General features: G+C 40.6%; 2 protein-coding genes and 1 long non-coding RNA gene across 4 annotated transcripts; 2 read left to right on the forward strand and 1 right to left on the reverse strand.

Moving 5' to 3' along the window:
* The first annotated feature begins 1,106 nt into the window (after window positions 1–1,106).
* On the forward strand, window positions 1,107–4,961 carry LOC139998745 (uncharacterized). Of its 2 annotated transcripts, XR_011803616.1 has the most exons (3): window positions 1,970–2,086; window positions 2,428–3,256; window positions 3,711–4,961. It is a non-coding gene; the product is annotated as an uncharacterized lncRNA (long non-coding RNA). The 2 variants fall into 2 exon arrangements; XR_011803615.1 differs by lacking the exon at window positions 2,428–3,256 and having other exon boundaries at window positions 1,107–2,086.
* A 1,594-nt stretch (window positions 4,962–6,555) lies between these two features.
* On the reverse strand, window positions 6,556–9,813 carry RPL24 (ribosomal protein L24). The gene is made up of 6 exons (XM_027449530.3): window positions 9,732–9,813; window positions 9,530–9,605; window positions 8,689–8,799; window positions 7,688–7,824; window positions 7,227–7,290; window positions 6,556–6,683 (listed from the first exon to the last, which is right to left on the reverse strand). The coding sequence occupies exons 1-6, from the start codon at window positions 9,734–9,736 to the stop codon at window positions 6,603–6,605; spliced, it is 474 nt and encodes a 157-aa protein (XP_027305331.1). The 5' UTR covers window positions 9,737–9,813; the 3' UTR covers window positions 6,556–6,602.
* On the forward strand, window positions 9,747–22,513 carry CEP97 (centrosomal protein 97). The gene is made up of 11 exons (XM_027449529.3): window positions 9,747–9,934; window positions 11,532–11,674; window positions 13,034–13,192; window positions 13,654–13,755; window positions 14,344–14,457; window positions 15,391–15,557; window positions 16,795–16,959; window positions 18,396–18,529; window positions 19,051–19,801; window positions 20,560–20,635; window positions 21,349–22,513. Exons 1-11 carry the CDS (start codon window positions 9,904–9,906, stop codon window positions 22,063–22,065), a joined length of 2,559 nt encoding a protein of 852 aa, XP_027305330.3. The 5' UTR covers window positions 9,747–9,903; the 3' UTR covers window positions 22,066–22,513.
* The last annotated feature ends 265 nt before the right edge of the window (window positions 22,514–22,778 follow it).

Raw genomic sequence — 22,778 nt, forward strand, 5'->3', positions numbered from 1 at the left:
CCTGTAGTCTCTGACATACAGCCAAGTTGGACAAAGGAAAAGGACAAGAGGGAGGAAGACTATGAGCCTTCAGCATGAAGACTCCCCGTGCACCCAGCACTCTTTACGTGCCTTTTATTAACCCCACAAATAAACCTCATAAAGCTAAGTTGACTCAGAATTTATAACAGTATGGTGAAAACTGTTGCACTCCAAGTTGGGAAGGGGAGAGGAAAATGTTCATGTATATGTGAGAATTGTACTCAAACAGCTGATTACACCTCTGCATACACCTTTTAAGGGAAAACTTTAAACCTGAGAAGCAACAGGCAGTCTTCTACGTTTCCTGATATGATATCATGATAGATGATATAGGTATGATATCATCCTTTGATATAGGTATGATATCATCCTTTGATATCATACCTATAGTCTGCTGCAGGCTGAAAAGTAGCCTGTGCCTCAGGTACCGTTTTATGCCTTTGCTTTTGTTACTACATCCCTGTAAGTCTTCAAAAGGGAAATGAAATTATCCTACCCAGAAGAAACACCGTCCAGAAGACACTTGAGTTGTTAGGGCCTGAATTCTCAACGAAACCAAAGGCAGGGATCTTACTGACCTGGAGAAAGAGGCTTTAATCTCTCCTGGCTTGTTTACTCCTGAAGGAGCGTGAAAGAGACGCGTGTCCTTGTACATGAAGAGGAGGTGAAGGAACAGCTAGTGCAAGGAATGCACAAATCCGTTGCGCCAGACTAATAGGTGGTTGGCTCTGAGCTGGGAGACTGCAACAGAAAAACAGAATTATCTAGGTTGGAAGAGACCTCCAAGATCACCGAGTCCAACCTCTGACCTAACACTAACCAGTCTCCAACTAAACCATATCACTGAGCTCTACATCTGAATGTCTTTTAAAGACACCCAGGGATGGAGGCTCAACCACTTCCCTGGGCAGCCCGCTCCAATGCCTAACAGACCTTTCGGTAAAGAAGTTCTTCCTAATATCCAACCTAAACCTCCCCTGGCACAACTTCAGGCCATTTCTCCTCGTACTGTCACCAGGTACACGGGAAAACAGACCAACCATCACCTCGCTACAGCCTCCTTTAAGGTACCTGTAGAGAGCGATAAGGTTGCCCCTGAGCCTTCTCTTTTCCAGGCTGAACAATCCCAGAGAAGGAGGAGGGAGGGCGAGTGAACGGCTGTGTGGTGCTTAGCTGCCGGCCGGGGGAAACCACGACGACAGCAATGTAGTCCTGTAACCAAATTAAAGCCTAAACTTTCAGCCTGGTCCTTGACCTGAACAGGGAGTGAGGATCCAGATCCTGGCATTTATACGTGATAGTTTATATGCAGCCTAAGTAAATACTGCAGTCGGAGGTCATGGCGCTAGATTTTGAAAAGTCTGGCATAAAGAAGAGATCTCAGAAAAGCAAATTTAAACAACATTAATGTCAAGTAAAGTCTTTCTGATTGCTGTATTCTTTATCTGTCGTGACTAGACAGATGAAAATCTATGACAGCAATTTTGCCTTTAAGGTCATTTCTTTTTCTTTATTTCTTTTATTTACATTGATTTATCTTATTTTAACAGACTCTGTACTAATTTTCGTCACAGAATGACTAGCAGAAATACGACCCTTATATGCCTTTCGTAATTAATTAATTAGGTCAACTCTAACCACTAAGCAGCTTGTCAGCTTATTTCTATTAGCGATAAGGAGCAATTGAACCTAAAACACAGAAGCCAGGTTGATGAGCCTATTCCACAAGGTCTCATGACTCCACACATGTGAAGTGAAATCTGCCAGCTGGAGATCATTTGACCTTTGCTATATAATAAGCATGAGGAATGATGGGAAGAACTGCCACTCCAGGAGAGTTTGAGGTTTAGACTACTTAAGGTGCTTTTCTAGGGTTCTGCTGAAACAGACTCAGTATTTCAGAGTAGGCTGCTTTTTCTTCACGTTTTCTACCATTTCTACGATATAGCTTTGGAGACTCTATGAACAGGTAACATCGGGGGTGACTACTCAGAAAAGGAAAACCCTGATGATGCTACTGCCCCATGAAGACGTTCGGCAGCGACTCAAATTTGGAAACGAGCAGGTAAGCATTCATGGGTCCTACAGTGGCTTTGTGTTTGGGAGCTTGAGCACTTGCTTTACCTTGTGAGGCGTCGGACGAAGTGGGGGGCGCAGCGGCGTCGGACGAAGTGGGGGGCGCAGCGGCGTCGGACGAAGTGGGGGGCGCAGCGGCGTCGGACGAAGTGGGGGGCGCAGCGGCGTCGGACGAAGTGGGGGGCGCAGCGGCGTCGGACGAAGTGGGGGGCGCAGCGGCGTCGGACGAAGTGGGGGGCGCAGCGGCGTCGGACGAAGTGGGGGGCGCAGCGGCGTCGGACGAAGTGGGGGGCGCAGCCCCGCCCTGAACACTTACCTGTCACTTCCCAGATCCTCCTTCCTACCTTTTTTGAAGACCAGCATGACGCTGGCTTTCCTCCAGTCTTCAGGCACCTCACCCGTTCTCCAGGACCTTTCAAAGATGAAAGAGAGAGGTTCAGTGATCACATCTGTCAGCTGGAGACCTGTAGTAGACCCCCACCACAGTGTCTCCCCTACCAGCCCACCCCTTAATTGTTACTCGCAAGCTCTCCGCCTGTCAATCACCCTCCCCCAGCTGGAACTGGGTACCTTCTAATTGCTCCCTCACATAAAGGGCAACCCTGTGGAGGAATGGTTAAGTGAAGTAGGTCATGTGAATGTTGAGCAACTTGGAGGTCGCGAGCTAAAAAAGTATCGAACGCAGCTCATATGAGTCTGGGAGATGGCGGGAAGCCAGTCAAGGGACAAAGGCATTGTGTCAGTGTGTGGATGGGAACGTACTTAAGACAGGATAACGGTTGAGGGAATGAGGAGCTAGCTGATAAGATAGGGAAAGTTGCACTAACCAATAGTGAGCTTAGCTTTTGCAATGTGTATGAGCTAATTATATTGAATCATATAAAAAACGGCTGAGCTATCCAATAACTCGAAGTTCACTGATCACTCATATTGAGCGCCTGTGTCTTCCTTCCGTCGACAACACAACCCCACCCCCTCGATTCGACATCCTGTCTCTCCTAAAGAGGACAGAGCCCTCCATGACTGCGTTCCGGTCATGCGAGCTGTCCCACCACATCTCTGTGATCGCAATGAGATCGTGGCCCTGCAACCGAACACAGATCTCGAGCTCATCCTGTTCGTTTCCCATGCTCCGTGCATTGCTTTACAGGCACTTTAGGTAAGCAGTAGGTACAGTTACCCCTGGGGGGATGCAAGAAGAAGATGCTGGCCAGGGGATCGGGAACGCTACCTTCTCTGAGGAGCCCTCAGACAATCCTATGGGAGAGCTCAGATGTTTTTCTCTGTCTTCAACAGTGACGGTAGTGTACAACGTGTTCATATGATTCTTGTCAATATGGAACAATGTTAGGGCCGCACAGTAGGATGAATGTGACCTTCTGTCCTACAGACCCTTGTATAACCACAAGTCGAAGAAAAACAGAGTGGTTAACGTATATAGCTCTTGTATCTTGCAAAGGAATGTTTTAGCAATTCCTGTCAATAGAGAGCTTGAAGGGAAACGTAGTTGTAGGCTTTTCCTTGAAGTCTCTGATATCTGGGGGGTTCAGAATAACTGCTAACTATTATGACTATTGCATGGGACGCTACGCAAGTCTCTGCTGTCTGGCCAGGAGCTTAAGTAGACGGGGAGAGCTGAAGAACGACTGAAAGACAAAGCTTGCAGGGGACGCTGCACAAGTCTCCGACATACAGCCAAGGTGGACAAAGGAGAAGGACAAGAGGGAGGAAGACTATGAGCCTTCAGCAGGAGAGACCCCCAGAGGGACCACCGGAGACTGATACGCATGCTCCAGTAGGAGGGTTTGGATTCCGGAAACTAATTATAATAACCCTGGTTGTTTTAGAAGTAGTAATGAATATGTATTAGCCTAGGAGCATAAAAATCAGCTGCTTGATGTAACTGGTGTGCGTCTTGGTGGAGCAGAGACTCCCAGCACACCCAGCGCTCTTTGCTTACCTCTATTCCTTTAATAAATTGTAAACTTTGATTATAGTCCTGTTTTGAAGACTGAGCCATTTATTACACCATTGAGTGCTGTGAGCACCTCCCACCCCCCCAAGTATGAAGGATGTCGCCTCAGGTCCCTCAGCCTCCGGGGCTGTGGTGCCTTGGTCCAAGCCCCCTCCCTGTGGGCCTTGTTGTCCTCAGCTGCCTCACCAGAACAGGCAGAGAAAGCCGAGACCCACCCCTCTGAGTTGCATAACCATCAGATACAAGTTAGAGCACGGAAAGTTCCAGTTACCCACTTTATTTTTTTATTTTTTAAACCATGGTGGACAAATGTTGGAACATCTTTTCCCAAGGTTGCAGTTGTTTCAGGACTGAGCTGGGTACAGCCCAAGCAGCCGCATCTAATTAGACATGCCTTCAGCAAAGGGTTGGGCTAGGTAGCCTCTAGAGGCCCGTTTCAAGTTAAATTATTCCACAGGCCTATGAAAAATTTAAGTATTAAATTTTTAGTGATAAATATTTAATAGCGAATCAATTAAGTTGCATTAGGTAAGTGCAAGGATTTCAATTTATGCATTTCTGTTGAATTCATTGCATTATATCTATGTTTGAGCTGAATATCCGGTGTTAACGAGTGAGGCACACTGTACGTAACTATGTATCTCACGGAAGGTGTTACCTGCAAGCTTCAAGGCATTAACAAATACTAATTCCTTGTATTTGACTATACATTCATTTCTATCCTTACTGGTATTTCAAACAGATTGTTTGTAAAAGCTTCTCTCTGCTTTTCAACTGAGGAACTTCATATGCAAGATGTTAAGACTAACATATGTTAAGACTAACTTTCACAAGCATGTATGTAGTGTCCCAGCTACTCAATACCACTATTAAATCCTGTAAAATTGTACCAGTCTTGTGTGTAGTCATCACTAACACAGGCAACTTTCAGTGGTATATTCAGCCTTCATAAATTACTAAAAATTCCTTTCCCTAAAGTAAAAACATGGAACATTTTTCCTTCCCTTGTTTCTAGCTCCTTCCAAGACTATTAACCAGTTTAGAAAGTATCTTCAATTTATTTCAAAATAATGAGCAGCTCCTGTGCTCTTGATAGTAAAAAGAATAATTGTTCAAAAAGATACCAGTCCACTGATGCAATCACGCTGAAACTACTTAATTGGGTTGCAAGCTCCATCTGACTGGAACTTAGTTTATTAATGAAAACCAAGCATGATAGAACTCAAAATGTAATCCATAACCTAAAGCACGTTACTTTCGTTGTATTTTTTAAGTCCAAATGAACCACAGGAAGCACAAGTATGATAAAGAGCTTCTTCCTTAGCTAGTGTAGTAACATCAACAAAGCCCTTAAAGGAGCTGTAAGCTAGCAACAGTGTTGAAAGCCAAACAGTAGTCTGCTTTTATTTTCAAAAGCTGTAACAGCTGAACTGTCTGTAGTAAAGGCCTCCTCCTTACAGGCCCTGAAGTGGGTATTTGCCAAGTGGAATATTGTTTTGGATTAAGTGCATGCAGGTCTTACATGTGGCATCAGTTGAGATCCAAAACAAAGAGAGAAGGTTCATTTTCTCCTTGCTTCCAGGAAGTCAAAGAACATTCCTTTGCTAAGGCTATTACTGCCCGGCAAAGCTCAGGGAAAGGCTGGGAACACTGCCTACCTGGCCTAACTACTGGATTGGAGAGCTGCATCCTTTACATGGAACGTTTAACAAATGGCCACACCTTCTAGGAGTGGAAGAGAATGACTACGGGAACCCACGTCTGCATTCCAGATGTTAATTATGAGACTAAATGAGTTTGAAGTAATGCATACCGTCAGCTCCATTTTAAGCTCAGTCAACCTACTATCAATGTTTTTAGTACAACTAACTAGAATATGTTTGCAGAATGGTCATACTAGGACAAACAACCCATTTAACTGAGGCAGAGCGTGAGGAAGGACCTTAGAAACTCTCCTGTTCCTGACAGAGGCTTCCAGCACCTCAGTGGTTTTAGTTCCGGACCCAGGAATTGCATCTCAACATTTGCATTTAAGAGCAATGTGATGTGTGAAACATCCATTCAATATCTGAAACCATTTCTCTTTTTATTCTCTACATCTCGAAATTATCTGCTTCACAATGCAAGAAGCGTATTTACCTTTTTATGTAACTTAAGAGATTGTAAAGCTTCACAGCCCTTTAGTTTGCCTCATCAACCTTAAAACCTTATTTTTAAGACATTTGGTGTTGATGCAGAACAAGCTTGTACTCGTGCTGTTTTTGTCCTTAGGCAAGAACAGCTCCTCAAACATCAGCTCAATCTTCCCTGCCACCTGAATCACTGCATTCATTTAAAGACTTATTTTCTAGCACAATAGATCCTCTAAAAAACTGAATGTTTAATGGCACGGGTGTATTGATTAGTCTGCAGAAGCATACATCATTATCCCTTAATTTTCTTCAGCATCTATCACACAGTTGAAGAGAACATGGCACAAGTGATAAAAGTTGGTCAGGTGTTTATTCAGCACAGGTAACAGTTTGGCAAGTTAACGCTTTCCACCAACACGGGGAGCAGACACTTTGACTGGCTTCACGATCTTCTGCTTCGGCGCCGCCTTTGTTGGAGCCTGTAGAGAAACAGTAGAACACGAGTGAGATGCAGTTTATCTGCATTCTTGAAAGTGTCCCTGTGTTACACTTAAGAATTTTTACAGAAATTAGGCAATTTAACAATCAGATTAGAATTAGAGTTAACAGATTGTTATCAAACACTGGAAGCCTCCAATATGTATGATGCCAACATTTGGTATTATAATAAGTAGTAATGAAGCGTATGGTAGCTCTCATCAGTATTTTGCTACCAAGTTTCTAGTGTAACATCTAGGCAAGTTTTTAAGCCACTGGGCATCTCTGACATCTAATCAGAAAGTGGTTTTACTGTAACTTTTACTTTTTCTGGAAAAATCATTTTGTTCTATTCAGCTGTTCATACAGCTGTAACTCCCAGTACAAAAATTTGATCCACGTGCTTCCAGATCCAAATAGGTGAATAAATGCTTCTTCTGAACACAACTGAGAATTTCCAGTGAAGTGTGGGAAGAGTGCTGCATTACAACCTGGTATATTCCAGATAAATACTTTGTGGTTTCTGTCCGTCTACTGCATCTTACCTTTGCAGCAGAAACAGCTGTCTTCTTGGTGGCCTGCTTAGCCTTCTTGGCTTCTTTTGCAGCCCTGTTAATTCACAGAGAACAAGTGACAGTCATGCCTGCCATTCCCTGCTTCCTTGTTTCAGTCACGCTGAGAGCTCCCCAAGATCAAGAACAGAATGCATTATTTCCGGTTTATACTCTATAGTCAGTACCTCTTGAAAGACTACCATGTAGACAACAGAACTGTGTGACAGCAGCAGTATTTTCAGAGGGAGAGGGTAAGAAGAAACCCCTCTCTGCTGTTATGAATTTTTTGCTGAGATTACACAGTATTACCTCCAAATATACTGATCCCCCTCACCCTCTTAATGCTTATGATACAGAGCTCAGCTACAGTTCAAGATCTTGTACACCTCTTGTAGTTACATTAATTATCTCCAAAATGCCAGGGATAGCTCCAGTCAACCCTGCTGTCTCACCGAATAGCTTGTTCCCTCTGTGCCTTTCGAACTTCAGGCTTCTGATTTCTTTTAGCCATAATCTCAGCTAAAGATGCACCAGTAATAGCCCTTTGAAACTTAACAGCACGGCGGGTACGCTTCTTTTGTATCTCTTCCTAAAGTGACAGAACATGAAGACAATTAGCATCCTAAGACATGAAGTAAAAGGCTAAATACAATTACAGCAACAAGCTGCAGCTAAGCATGAAGCTATTACAGAATTGCATACATCCAAAACGAGGAATAAAATTATTCTGTATGTAATTTCTTGATTTGCCAAAGCAGACTAATAAGCCATTGAGCATCATCTTTCTTTCTCTAAGTGAACTGGTCGGTGTTAAGAGTCAACATAAGCCTTTCTAACTGCTCTTCTGCTGTACAAGTTTCAGCATGAGCACTGAAAATACCTCGTATCAACATGCCACGTTTCTTCTATCCAATGACAACTCCATAGCAAAGACATCCTACTAGTTATAACTCAAAGTTTTCAAAAAAAAAAAGTTGATGTGAACCGTTCTTCCAACCATCATCCCCCAAATCATCTGTCTGGGAATATGATTTACCAGATTAGCAGCTCTCTACGCTATCACCACTCTGAAAGTTTATGAGTCCAAATAATTGAACAGTCCACTGATAAAACAGCATTGCCCATTTTATGTAAAGCTTTATAAAAAAAATTTGAATATACACCATTCATGCAGTTATTATACAAATACTCCCATTCTGAAAAAGCCTTCAAAAATGTGATAAAATACACATCTAATGCTATTCCTGAACTATTTACCTTCCAAGTATAAAACAATATATAAATCTGTATAAATACATCCACACTTTCACCATTATTGACCACTTTATTCTGGTCATATGGGTCGTGCTTCTGCTACCACCAGCATACTGAAGTTACCTCTATTCGAACAGACCTGTGACTGCACTTTTTTGGGGGGAACACTTCAGAGAAGCGTTCGATGGTATATACTTACTGACTGCCCCTTCTTGTGCTTGCGCCTGTAGAGGACAGTCCAATTGATTTGACGGGGGTTTCTCTTGGAAAGGAATGCAGACTCGCATTTTGCATTCAAGAATTGAAAAACCTAGAGAGAGGAGGAAAAAAAAGAAAGAGTATTTTGTGTAAATGTTACATTTATGAGAGATACTGTCACTTATGTTGGAATATTAAATAATTATTTGATTTAGTGCTTTACAACACTGATACTTTTTTATTTCTTCACACACCTAACAATTCTAAACCTTAGAACACAATTTAGTAACTTGAACGTGTGGGATTTTATTCCTTAGATTAAGGGACCTCATCCATTAGAATAAATTTTTCAGGCTTCATTTAATTTTCTCTCAGTAAGGCCTAATATTCCGATGTTTCTTCTCCTGACAGAATAAACAGCTTGTTTTTTCTGAGTGAAACTCACCCTCCGACCTGTGTGCAGTGCATTCTAGGTGCAGTGCCAACACCTGTATCCCCTGGGACACTTTCCAGCTGCCTGCTCTCCATTAGCTACGTGCTTCCAGAACGCATGAAGGGAATCAGAAACTGATGTAAGCACCACCCAGAGACCAACACGCAATCCTTTGCGCGTTCTTACGAAATTAATGGATTAATTTGTTATTATCTGTTTGATTTTAAGTTTATATACGGCCTAAAGAGATCAGCGGGGGGTTCAGTGGGCCCAGTTCAGCTGTCATTTCGCAGGAGATGCCGTACGAGACCGCTGCGTTAGGCTGATACCCCTTAGGCCACTAATTAGGAGCACTTTTTAAGGTTATTTTTAACGTTATCTTTAGGTCCGTGCCCGGCGCGGCGCTCACCTTGCCGTCGGTGCGGGCGTACCGGCGGCCGTGCCCGGGGTATATCTTGTACCCGCTGAAGCTGCACAGCTCCACCCTGCAGGGACACAAGAAGGGTTAAGGCGTTACCGGGGCGCGATGGCGGCCGGGGGGCCGCATCCCGGGCGCCGGATGGCGGCGGATGGGGAGGGGGCCGCATCCCGGGCCCGGCGGCGGCGCTTACTTCATGATGGCGGCGGCGGGCGGCGGCCGGGCGGAAGAGGAGGCAGCGCCGGGCGGAAGGGGCGGGGAGGAAGAGGCAGGGCCGGGCGAGAGCTGCGGGCGGGACGCGGCCCCTCGGCCGTTGGCCCGGCGGGGGCTGAGGCGGGGAGGAGCCGAGCGGGACGGGCCGGGACATGGCGGCCCCCGGGGCGGCGCCCAGCGGCGGTGAGAGGGGCCCGGGGGTGGTTGTGGGGGGCACGGCCTGGCACAGCGCCTCGGCGGGAGGCCGAGCGGTGCCGCGGGGGGGGCAGAGCAGGGGGTAAAGGTGTGGGGATGGCAGTGGGCAGGGGGCAGCACGGGGAGGCAGCCAGCCCAGGTCCCTGCGGATAACCAATAACCAGCGCTGTGCTTTTAGCTCTGTGTTGGAGCAGTCCTGACAGCCGGCATCTTAATTGTGTTCTGTCAGTTAAACGCCATGCTGGCGTATTTAACATCTGCTCCTGCCTGAACGTCACCTGGTCTCTAGGATGGCTGTATGGGCGGGTGCTGGGTTCTGGCTTTTGACTAGGTACCACGCAGGGAGATTAAAAATTCATCTGATCATCACGCATACAAGCACCAAAACCTTTTGGCAAGACGCACTGAATGGTTTGGACATTCAAGTCCTGGAGTGGAATCTTTGGCCTCGCATTGGACGTGTTCACTACCTGATAAAATAGTTAAATACTTAAGAGTAGGTTTTGCAGTAGCCAAGCCGCTAAAAGGAAGTGTGTCTTGAAATGTGTAATGGAGATTTTTAAAAGAGGAGTTGAGTCTTAAGTTTATTTCTTCCATGAGGTTTAAGCGCCCAACTTGTGACAACAGAGAGGTGCCAATTTTGGTTTCACAGGTTGAAACCTCCTTTTTGAGTTTGTGCCTAGACTGCATTTTCAAAAAATGGTGCAGACTAATAATATTTTTGCTTTGAAATAGAGCAAAAAGGAGAAAAAGAGGAAACTAGACTTCAATTCACTGCTGTAGCTTTTAGAGGACCTGTTTGTGATAAGGCTGCTTCTTTGCTTCAAGCTGAGGACTGTCAAGTGGAAATTTCACGTAGATGGGTTAGGTGCCGTCATCTTCAGATACAGTAGTGGGGTGTTTGATGAATCTGTCCAGGAAGGAGAAGTTCATTGGCCTGTATCCTTGTAGGGTTTCCTATGTTCTTAGTGACTAGAGGGTGGAGGCTGCTTACCACTGTGTCAGGCTCCCTCCCTTTTTTGCTGTAATGTACTTATTTTTCTTAGGTGTTGTTGCTGCTATGGGTGGGGTGTGATCCTACCTATGTGTATTTGGCATGTTCTGGGTTTGTCTGTAAGCAGGAATTTAGGGAGAGAGCTCCTGCATGTAAGAAGTTATCAAGCTGCTCGAAACCTGGAATCTTTGACAAAATCCGAGTATAGTTGTCTTTGAAATTTTGGGTTTTGAGGATCACACCTTTAAATATAGCTGCCTAACTTTCACTCTGCATCCCACTTCAGAGAGTCTGAAGCTACTGACTTCCCAAAACTGCACTAGAGATTTTTACTGGAACAAAGAGCAGAATCCCCATCTTTCAATAACTGGATCAGATTTTCCAACATATGTAGCCTGAATTAATGTATTTGCTTCAGTTCTAAGTAGAAAAGGTCATTTGTATCCATGAATTAACTGCATATGTTATAAAAACAGTTCAATTTGTCTTGCTTTGCACTTTGAGTACACATTCTCATATATCAGGTGTTGAGTTTCATTGTGTTCTCTTTTTGTTTGATTTTTTTTTTTTTTTAATTCTTTTTCCTCTAAGGTTTGGTAGTTAACTGGTCAGGTCAAGGATTGCAAAAGCTGGGTCCAACCTTACCCTGTGATGCTGATACTCACACTCTGATTCTGGACAAGAACCAGATAATTAAATTGGAGCACTTGGAAAAATGCAGGAATCTGATGCAGGTCAGTGTTACTTGAATTTAATGTGCTACAAAATAATGTTACTGAGATACCACCTAAAGTATTCCTGCTTTAAGGCCACCTTATATAATTGAAGTAAGTCATCCGTTACTGTCTTCATGGAAAAATAAACAGCAGTGAACTGAAATAGAAAGCTTTGTTTTCAGTGTAGCTCTGCAGGTGGCGGTAGGGAAGGCTGTTCTGCTGGTTGCTTAGGTAGCTAAAATTAAACTAAATAAATCCTAGTGGGATGGTGTTAACGTTTAGAAAGGTCACTGTGAACTCTGATTTTTTGATACTTTTTAGCTTTGGAATGCTTGATCTTTGTAACAACAACAACAAAAAAACAACTTTGTAGTTTAAATAAACAAACAAACAAAAAAAGATAAACATGCAGACCTACAGACAGGACTCTCCCTGTTTGGGTTTCAGAACTCTTCACAGAGGAAGAGTATTGGTAACATTTTTGTAATTGAAGAGTATTGGTAACATTTACAGGAAGAAACAAGCCAGTTGGGTTAGGTTAACAATCAAATAGAAAATATAAAAATGTGAAGTGGGAGAGATTTGTTGTCTTGTTAATGTATTGAGTCATGTAAGCCCTGATGTTGCTAGAGCTTATCCCAAACTGTAATATCCTCAATTTTGAAACATTCCTTTTAGGTTCCTGGGGGTATTAGTGGTAACAGTGGTAAGCGTGCTTGCAAAAATCAGTGTGTTAATGCCCCTGGGACAAGGCTGTACAAGTCTGTTAACCAGCACTAAAAGTGCCTCCAAATAGGCTTGAAGTCACCTAAACAGCTTCTACAGCCAAGATAAACTGACACTGGAGATGTGGGTGTTATTGCTGCAGTAAACCCTCACTAGTCTGCCAACTTTATGGCTGTGTTATTAAAGGGTATTTTTAATCTGGATTTATCCTTTTAAAAGTTTGTGATTTACAGTCCTGTTAGCACAACAGGTTTTTTTGAGAACAGTGAAATATATTTTGCCCTTTGCCACGGTGACAGTATGATTTTATACTGGGAACATTACAACAGTTTATACAATGATTTAGCAATTCTGATTTTAAAAGCTTATTTTCATATGAGATGTCTCCTTATTTATTCTCCTCTTTTTATTAGCTGTTGTTAGGATTAAGATTTCATCTAAGTTTGCAGAGTTGGGAGGACTACTTCCTTTGATTAGTAATTTATTGCCTGTCTCTTGTAGTTTCTTGTCTGTATTATTTGCTTGAAATTTGAATATATACATTAGAGTAGCTCCCATTGGATTGGATTTTTAAGCACTAAAAATAAAAGCCTATTCTGTCTGTGCACTTTAGTAGTTAAAAATGTTTCTTTTATTTGTGTTGATCTGCAGCTGTCTGTAGCCAACAATCGTTTGGTACGAATGATGGGTGTAGCAAAACTGACAAAGCTCCGGGTGCTAAACTTGCCTCATAATAGCATTGGGTATGTGGAAGGGCTGAAGGAGTTGGTGCATCTGGAATGGCTAAACTTGTCAGGAAATAACCTTAAGGTAAAGTACTCAGCCTTTTACACGTTTTCCAGAATGTAATGTAGTAGAAATTTGGGAAACACTGAAAAGGCAATCCTTAAAACGTTTCATTTCACTGCAAATAAATGTTCATTTCTGCTTCTGGTTTTAATGCGAACAAATGTTGAATCTTTGTGACCCCTGGTCTGTGGAAGAAGACAACTTCTGGACAAGAATTGGCAAGTGGATAAAAATAAATAGGTGGTTTGAAATTAAAATTTAATGAGAATTGGAAGGTAGCCCCCAAAATAGGGAAAAAAAAAATATCATCTTTAAAATTCAACTGGTAAAAAATGAAAACAAACAAACAAACAAAAAAACTAAGTTCTTATTTTGGCTTAGTTATTTAGTGCTGTTAGCTTCCAAAATAATTTGTATTTTTTTTTTACATATGTTTCTATTTCATGACTAAAAAAGGTATTGTAACTGACTTATTTTTGTAGGCCATTGAACAAATCAATTCCTGTGTATCTCTTCAGCATCTTGATTTGTCAGACAACAACATATCTCAATTGGGAGATCTCTCCAAGCTTTTGTCTCTAAAGGTAGTTGTTTTTTCTCTGTTGTTCTTAAATCCTTTGTGTAAAGAATTCTGCTTTGAAAACTTTTGCCTTTTAAAAGCATTTCTTATTCAAACATGCTAGCTCTTAAAACAATTTAATTTAATCACTAACTTATAGAAGGAAGAATGTTAAGTTCTTGTTGTTTTCAAGCTGCAGAAACTGATGTAGTGCTTCTGTAATTACTCTAATGATTTTGATTAAGATAACATGGTAAGATCTTTTCTACAGCACTCAGTTCTCTTGTCCTGTGATGTGGATCAAGACAAAACATAGTGTTAACTCTTTCATCGTGTACACTGCATAGAAGAAAATATTTTAAGCTACACTTTTTGTATCCATGGCTATGTACTTAATTTCTGCGTTTCATGAGGAAATTTTGCTCTAAATATAAAAACAAATTTGCCCTCACTGGGATAAGCAAAAACGATTCTGAAGATGCCAGACAGCCTTTATTATCTTTATTATCTTTTGTTCAGTGTGTATTGTGAACGTATTATCTGGAGGAAAAAAAGTTATTTGTTTGTTCTTTTGATCAAGCATGCATTTTAATACCATATTTTTACTTCATAGACCTTGTTGCTGCATGGAAATATTATAACTTCGCTTCGTACTGCCCCTGTTTGCCTACCTCAGAATCTGACTGTTTTTTCTTTGGCAGAAAATGAAATCAGAGATTTAAATGAGGTAAGATGTAGAAGATACCACCTTGTATTCAAGCAGAGTGATAGGAAATAGCTGGATAATTCTTTTGAGGATGTAAGTGAAATGGACTCTCAGCATAGATTATTTTGAAAAAGATAGGAACCTTTAATACTTTGTGTAATAACTATGCTTGCTCTAGCTGCACAAGTTGGTAATTTAACTTTATTAAATCATTTTTTTAAAGAAATTTTGCCTTTTTTATTTTGTGCTTTCATATATCGATCAGGGATGTCAGAATGTCTAAACTTTGAGGAGAAAATTCTCAAAGAGCTTGCCATGATTGTCTGAAGGTCGAAAACTGAGCTGATAAAGTGTTGCAGATGGCTTCTGTAGCTGCTTAGCTGCTCTGTTTAGATTATGGTCTTTTTATCTCTTATTCAAACACGATGTAAGAGAAATGAATATCCGGACTGTGTTTTTTATCTTTATTGGGTTATTTTTGTTGTTTTTTTGTGTGCATGGTGTTTTTGTTTCCTTATATAAGGAAAAAAAAACATGTCAGTTAGTCTTCCACATGAGAAGAAAAATCTTATTTGGTAATGCATTGGTCTCTTCTTCAAAATAGGACAGTGTTTCTCAGCTCTTCAGCTTGCTGTTGATTTGTCGACATCTCTATACCTGCTGCAGTAAGCTGGAATACTATACCTTTTTTATACATAAAGCCCAATTCCCAGATTTTAAGAGAAGCTAATGCTTCCCAAGGGCTATACTACTTACAGGAAAGTTAATGGGAAAATGACAGGAGTTGATAGAAGGTCCGTTAAAAGATGTTCACGTTTTAACAAGAAAATGTGATTTTTCAGTGTAATTGTAATGATGTTGTTTTGAGCAAGAAGTATAGTGTAACTAGGCAAATGTGGTACATCTTGTAATCAGTTGGTTCCCTCTAGTTGACAAGTATCTTCTTTTCTCCAGGTTTCTTTCCTGGCTTCTCTTTCTCAACTGGAACAGTTGTCAATAATGAACAATCCTTGTGTGATGGCCACACCTTCTATCCCTGGCTTTGACTACAGGCCGTATATTGTCAGCTGGTGTCTGAACCTTAAAGTTCTTGATGGATATGTAATTTCTCAGAAGGAAAGGTAACATCATGTTATTAAATCTCTAAAATTATCAAATCAAGATTTTTGTAAGCTGAAGTTCAATTTTTACATAATAAAAAATAGGAAAGTGCTAATGATTTGAAATTGTCTAGCTAATGGCCATACGAGACCCCAGCCAATTAACGCTTTTTTCTTTTTTTATTTTGGTTACACTAGTATTACTATATAAAATCACACCTTCAATTAAATAGAATTATAAAGTTAAGGTTTGGTTTCCTTACTTCACTCACATTAGTACTTCTAAAAAGCAAAATTCTGGTAGCAATTCATCAATGATGTCTGTTATTCCTCTCAGGTTTACAAGCTTTGATTTTGTAGAATGAGACAATTGGCAAATATTGAAGCCATTATCTTGGGAGAAGCTCAGGCATGCCCTTTTATAAAGGGTCTGATTTGTATATATTTTTTGTCAATTAGTTAAATATCATTTTGCTCACTTTTTTTTTTTTAACTGTATCACTGCAGTCATTATATCACTGATGTCTGTATGACAGTGGAGATGTTTTCTTGAAGTTCTTGACATCAGAATAGTCCAGCCATATAAATATTCCCTGAAAATATCTCCATCATCAAGTATAACATGTTCCAGTTCAATACATTAAGACAGTCCAAGATATTACTATCTTATTCCCAAGTTAGTAAAATAAAAAGCTGCCTTTTTGGTCAGAGGGAAACCACTCCTGTTTGTTTCAGTGCATATTATGAATATTACGAAGTTCCTGAAGAGCTACCTGTAGCAATTCTAATTTTTTTTCATTATTGATGGGGTTTTCTGTATTATTTTATATGGATATATTATATTGAGTTCTCAGATTGAAGACCATCATCAGTTTAACTGAGAAACAGATGGTGGCTGGAGACCCTCAGCAAGATTTGCTCTCTGTAGCTATTCTGTGCATTTGTGGGATCTTTCCTTTTTCTGTTAAAGTTGCTGATAATTTCAAAAAATTGAATTTTGGTTATAAAACCAAAACACTTAAAGAGTACACAGATAAAATAGAATGCACAGTGCTTGTCAGAGACTTTTTCATTTCATCAATGTTTATGTGAGGAATACTTCACTCGTTATTCTGGTAATGAAAATCCCAGTTCCTCCGGCACTGCTCATGTTCGAAGTCTTGGTTAGGTTTGTGGATTAGCTTGTAGAAGAACAGTACTCCAGGACACATCAGTGTGCTGTACATTAATTGTAACCATCTTCCTCCCTTCCTAACAGTTTAAAAGCAGAATGGCTCTACAGTCAAGGTAAAGGAAGATCATATCGACCTGGGCAGCATGTTCAGTTAGTCCAGTACTTAGCTACTGTTTGCCCTCTTATATCTACATACGGTCTCCAGACTGAAGAAGATGCCAAACTGGAAAAAATACTAAGTAAGCAAAGGTGAGAACTTTTTGTTTTTCTGTTACAAAATGCAATTGAGAACACAATTGTATGTCTCATTATGTTAGATACAATAGCATTTCCTTTCAAGTGTTTCAAAGCAACAGTTAGGGCAGGAGATGGAAGAGTGGCAGAGGTACAGGATGAGGAGCAAGACAGCAGCAGGAGTGTTTTCCTGTTTGCCGGGTGCCCTAGAGTCAGTCTTGAAAGTGGTTTGTGTTAGGACTGCGTTTAAAATAGGCTACCTACTTGGATGTTTGTTGCAGGGACCATGAGTAAATCCTCAAAAAGGAGCAGATTTGACTGTTGTTCTAATTGTAAATAAAGACTATTGTAGTACATGGGTGAACTAGCCTCTTCTTTTTATTATTAGTGTGTTCTTTTAAGGTTGTCCTTTGAGGGGCACTGTTCCTGATGATGCTCTCGACAGCTTTTTTATCTGGAAACTTGGCTCTGTCATCAGGGGCCACAATAGGTCCTGCTGGTTCTGCAATCAGGAGCTATTTTGCTAGGGACTGTGCAAGTGGGTGTGGTGAGTTACAGTCATGCACTTTGCTCCTGTGAGGTGAATTAATTGGGATTAAAACCCAGAATACTTAAGAACACAGGCATCACTGTTTGCCAGGACCACTACTGACAATTTTTTTGCTAAAACATTAGAGTGGAAGAGTCAGGGGAGCAAGCTAAATAAGTCATAGAGTATGGGTAGAAAGCTGTATAAGGAGAACTGCATTATTTCATCCAAAAGGGCTGGAAACGTGGGAGCATCTGGAAGGAATTGCTTTGTCAGTATAGATTGATCTTCAGGAGGAAACTGCAGACATGTAGGGGCCATTTCAGAGAAATATATACACGCATAATTTTTAACGCCAGTTGACTTTCTGATGTCTACCTCCTGGTCTTTGAATTTAGCTGCACTGAAATAAATTTTGTGTTTTCTCAGATTGTAAAGGATGATTATATGTTTGTGGCAACACTGTTACTTGATTTTTGTGTTAGGGTACAGGGATACCCTTTTCTTGACTTAGTCATTTTCAAACATAAAAAAGACCCCCTCCGTTCCTCAAACTCTTTGCACATACAAACATAACATGTCCTGCAGCAGACACTTAAGGTATCTGCAGACCTTGCTTGTGTGTAGAGATACTTGGTGTTTTTTTTTCAGTTGATAGTCAGAATTGCATGCTGTTTTTTGTTTGTTTGTTGTAAGTAACAAAGAGGGAGAAGGAAGGGGAACAGAAGCAGCCTGTGCAAACCCTGGCTTTGTGAGTAGTCCTATTGATGTCTAGTAGGTGTAGGAGTCTGTATAACTAGCCTCTTGTTTTAGAATGGTTTGATTGCTTGTTTCCTTTCAAGTAGTTGATAGCTTTTTAGATGCCTTCTATATCAAAGAAAATTAAAAAGAAACATAAGATCTGTTGGAACTCTGTGTTTAGGCTCCACCAGAGGCAGCTGATGAATCAAAACCAAAATGAAGGACCACCTACATCTCCCACTCTCAACAAGACGCAACCAGTTACTCACGAACAGAGCAGTCCAGCACAGCCACCACAGATAGTTCTTGAAAGTGGTAAGACGTAAATCTGCACCCGTGATCTAACGGTAGAAACAAATGTTTTTTGACCGCAGATAGCTTTCTGGAGAGAATTTTGAAATGAGGCCCAGCTATTAGTTTATTCTATTATTTTTTGGAGATTTTCAACTGAAGCTGTAAGTTGTTCTCTAAAAATACATTCTGTGGTTATTCATGTCTTGAAATGCTAGTAAGATGGCTAGGTAAAAAACAAAACAAAACAACATTCCAGTAAATGAAAATGTTATTACTTTGGCTGTTCCATCTGATCAAAGAGTAACTGCTCCATGGGAAGGCAGTCTGTGTAGTTCACTCTACTCATTTGTGAGGCTCATAGATGTTGCTGAGATGAATAGCTACTATCATTATTGTTATGTAGAAGTAATGCTTGTCATGATTAGCGTTTGGGATCTTACACACCCAGTTTATAACTATCTAAAATAAAATGTAAATCCCTATAAATGAAACTGTGTTATTGAAGTACTATGACTTCTGAATATGTCTTTCTACCTATCTAGAACGTGTCATCCAGAAGAATTGTTGGGTTGGACCAAGTGCGAATGATGATCATTCCTATGCAGTGAAGAACACATTTCTTCTTGAAAGAGATTGTCACAAGGAGCTATACCTTGAAGATATACAGACTGATGAAGACAAACTCAACAGCAGCCTGTTGTCGTCAGAGTCTACTTTCATGCCAGTTGCTTCAGGATTGTCTCCGGTGTCTCCTACTTCAGACCTGAAGTTACATGGGATCAGTTTGGGCCTAGAAGATGATGGTAGTACACTTAGTGAATTTGTGAAAGGTGTTAATAGAGAAGAAACAGCTAACAAGGACAAAAAATGGGTTACAAGAGAGCACTCTAACAAAGTGGCGGGAAGTGTGGAAACTGAAGAGAATATAATAGAGAATGTGCAGGTACCATCTTCTGATCCAGTAACAGCTAACCAGGCTGATGCTAGCAACTCTTCGGCATCCTCTGAAGACCAAGTTCTGCACCGTCAGCCCAGCACCTCACTAGGTGCTGAATCAGGATTTACAACTCTCTGTCCTGACCAGGTGGCAGGAGAAAAATCAGGTTCTCTACCTGCTGTCGATGAAGGTGCAGCTGAACTGCAAAGAATGACTAAAGCAGCTACCAAGCTTCAAGCCTGCTGGAGGGGATTTTACACAAGGAACTTTCATCCCCGAGCCAAAGAAGTGCGATATGAAATTCGCCTAAGCAGAATGCAAGAGCACATAATTTGCTTAACAAATGAAATAGAAATGTAAGTTGCAATCATGCTGTTGGTATTCATATCTGAATTAATATAAACGTTGCCCCAGGATATTTCAGAAGAGTTATAAATGGGTCTAACTATTCACAGTAGAAACTAGCACTAGTAATATAAAACAATGGCTACAGTTAAGGAACACTTCCTGTAAGATGTACATGGTCTGCACATAGCTTTTCATCCTCTCAAAGTGCCCTCTATGAATGGGTTGGGTTAGAATCAACTTTTTCAAGTCCTTTATTGCCCGGACTTGCATGTTTTGCTGCACAATCAAAGTAGCAACAGTAAAGAATGTTTTTTTGACTTGTCTTATGCCAATTACAAAGTTTCTTTGTTAAGCGTCCGTATAGAGTCATTTCTCTGTCAATGGTTGGAAGGATTCTCCCTCTGTCTTGTGTGATACAATCATAAATGTGATTGAGTTTTATGATGATATGGATCCATGTTTTGAGGAGATCATTGCCAAAGTTTTTAAATATGTAAGATATAAATTTTATATAAATAATGCTCCTAAGATATTAGTAATTCAATAAATATGCTACAGCAAAAGGGAGGAACAATCTTAATGTAAATTTGAAAAAGAAATGTGTGCTGGAAATTCAACAACTGGCTATTGATGACAAGACAGACTGCAATAACGTTAATTGTTTTCAACAATTCAGTCTTATAACCAGCTATTTCTGTGCTTTCTTGTTCATCTTGTTTACTGAATGTTATTTAATCTAGATAACTTTGGATGTATGTTCTTGCAGGCTTAGAAAAGAAAGAGAGGAAGATAAGATTCAAAGGCTTGTACAGGAAGAAGCTGTCAGATTTCTTTGGAACCAGGTAAATAACTTCAGTCTTCTTATTTTTCTGCTTACACGAGGATTGAGAAGGTATTTCATACTGGAGATCCCAAAGAGACAGTGAATATAGTTCATTCTTCCAGTTACGGCTCATGAGAATCTTATTGACATGTTTTTGGCTATACTAGTGTTCTGGGGATAAGTTATATTCAGAAGTTTTAAGACAATAAACTGGCTCTGTAACTAAATGCTAAAATACAGCTTGGTATGAAAAGGAGAAAATTGAAAGAAAACTAAGCGTTGTAGACTTGAAGACTGATGTGACTGCTAGATGCTCAGGGCAAATAAAACAGCATCAAGCTGTGTCACTTCTGAGCAACTAATTTCTAAAGTAGGTGAGTTATTAACACATCTCTTAATAAGCCGATCTTAAAAAACTGACTGTTTTCTTAAGAATGGGTTATATCCTAAAGGTTTCCTCTCCTCTTTTTAGAGCAGATTCCTTTTTATTCAGGAAAATAAATTCTTTACGTGAAACAGAAGGCTTGTGTGCTCTGTTGTATTTGGTGTCTAGTTTAAAAGCTATTAACAGTGGGAAGAATATTTTGTCCCAAAAATATAGTGACATGTTGGTCAGTTCACTTGACCTTAAATCTTATACAAGTATTTTGTTGCAGATTGCAAGAAGTACTCTACAGACTGAAGTACTTCTTAAATTGCATTTTATAACAAAATTCTCTTTATACTTTACAGGTTAAATCCCTTCAACAATGGCAGCTTACTGTTACACAAAATGCAGGTGCCGCTTGGCAACCGGGGATCCCTCCAGCCAGTAATTCCTGTCTACCTGAACCATCTGTTCGAGCATCCACTCTTGAGCAAGAAACCCCACCAGATGTTAGTTCTGCTTGGTTAGTTCCAGCTAGTGATGTTCTTCAGGAAAAGTCTTGGTTACAGTTCCCGGATTCTGGTTTTCATTCTTCTATGGCTGATCAAACTCACACTGGTGACTTGTGTAGCTCTGAAAAGAGTTTGACAGAAGGAACTGAGGGTTCTCTTTCGGTGGAAACTGTCAAACGATGTGGCAATAATAATTCAGAATATTCTTCAGATGTAGAGGAGGGCCATGGGGAATGTGGACAAAGTAGAGAGAGCTCTAGTAATGAGCACGACAACAGACTCCTACAACAGTATTTGAAATCTGTTCAGCAGCTGGAAGAGTCAGATGAAGGGACGAATTGCGATGATGAAACAGAGGGTAGCTGGCCACAAATTGCTGTTTCAGCAGAGAGCCGAGATTCTTCATCTGACATGCTCTCTGTAGATCTCCCTCAAAGTACATCTTCGCCAGCACGAAGTGAAATGAGTCAGACACCAGAAAGCTGCAAGCTGAATTCAGGAATAGGTGAAGGGAAGCAAACAGACTGTGATTCTTCATTTCAGATGCTGCATGTTGGGATAGCTGTATAGTAGGATCAATTCCACTAAGGGCAGGGGCTAGGGATTCAATTTCAGTTTCCTTTCTTTTTCTTTTTTTTTTTTTCATTTATACAAAATTTATTTTTCATGTGTGCTTAGGTTTGTTTTCTTTTTCTTTTTTTTTTTTTTTTGGACTCACGTTAACAATATTTTAATGGCATTTTATTAATGTTGCTGAGGACTGCTGTGAACTGTGCTAACATGAAATCACCGAAGTTCTCAGTGACTATCATTATGCACTTTATTTTCAACCATGTAACTGATATACTAGTAACTTGCTTCCTTGAAATTAACTCTGAAGACTGGGGAGCAGAGGAGAGAGTTTACTGTGAATTCACTACAGTGAATGTGTTAGTAAGTCTTTTGATTTTGATTTTTCTAGAAAACAGGACTAAGTCCTTACTTCACAAAAAGAAAGAAACAGTATGGAAACAAACAGTTAACACAGTGTGTGTGCATTTGTGGATTAAATCTGATGAGAAAGATGAAAGCAGTTGTTTGACTTTAATGAGAGTAATTTAGTCAGGGTTTCAAATATTCATTCCATGAAACCAGTGTCCAAGGCAGTGACTTCTTTTTGTCTTTTACTTGAAGTTCCTGGCTTGGAATCTGATCAGTTACATGGATTCTGAAACAAGGACTTAGAGGAGTCAGACCTTAGGAAACTTCAAACAAACTTTGGCCTTTGTTTTCCCTGAGGTTGA

Source organism: Anas platyrhynchos, chromosome 1 (genome assembly GCF_047663525.1).
Source record: "Anas platyrhynchos isolate ZD024472 breed Pekin duck chromosome 1, IASCAAS_PekinDuck_T2T, whole genome shotgun sequence".
NCBI classification, from domain to species: Eukaryota; Metazoa; Chordata; class Aves; order Anseriformes; family Anatidae; genus Anas; species Anas platyrhynchos.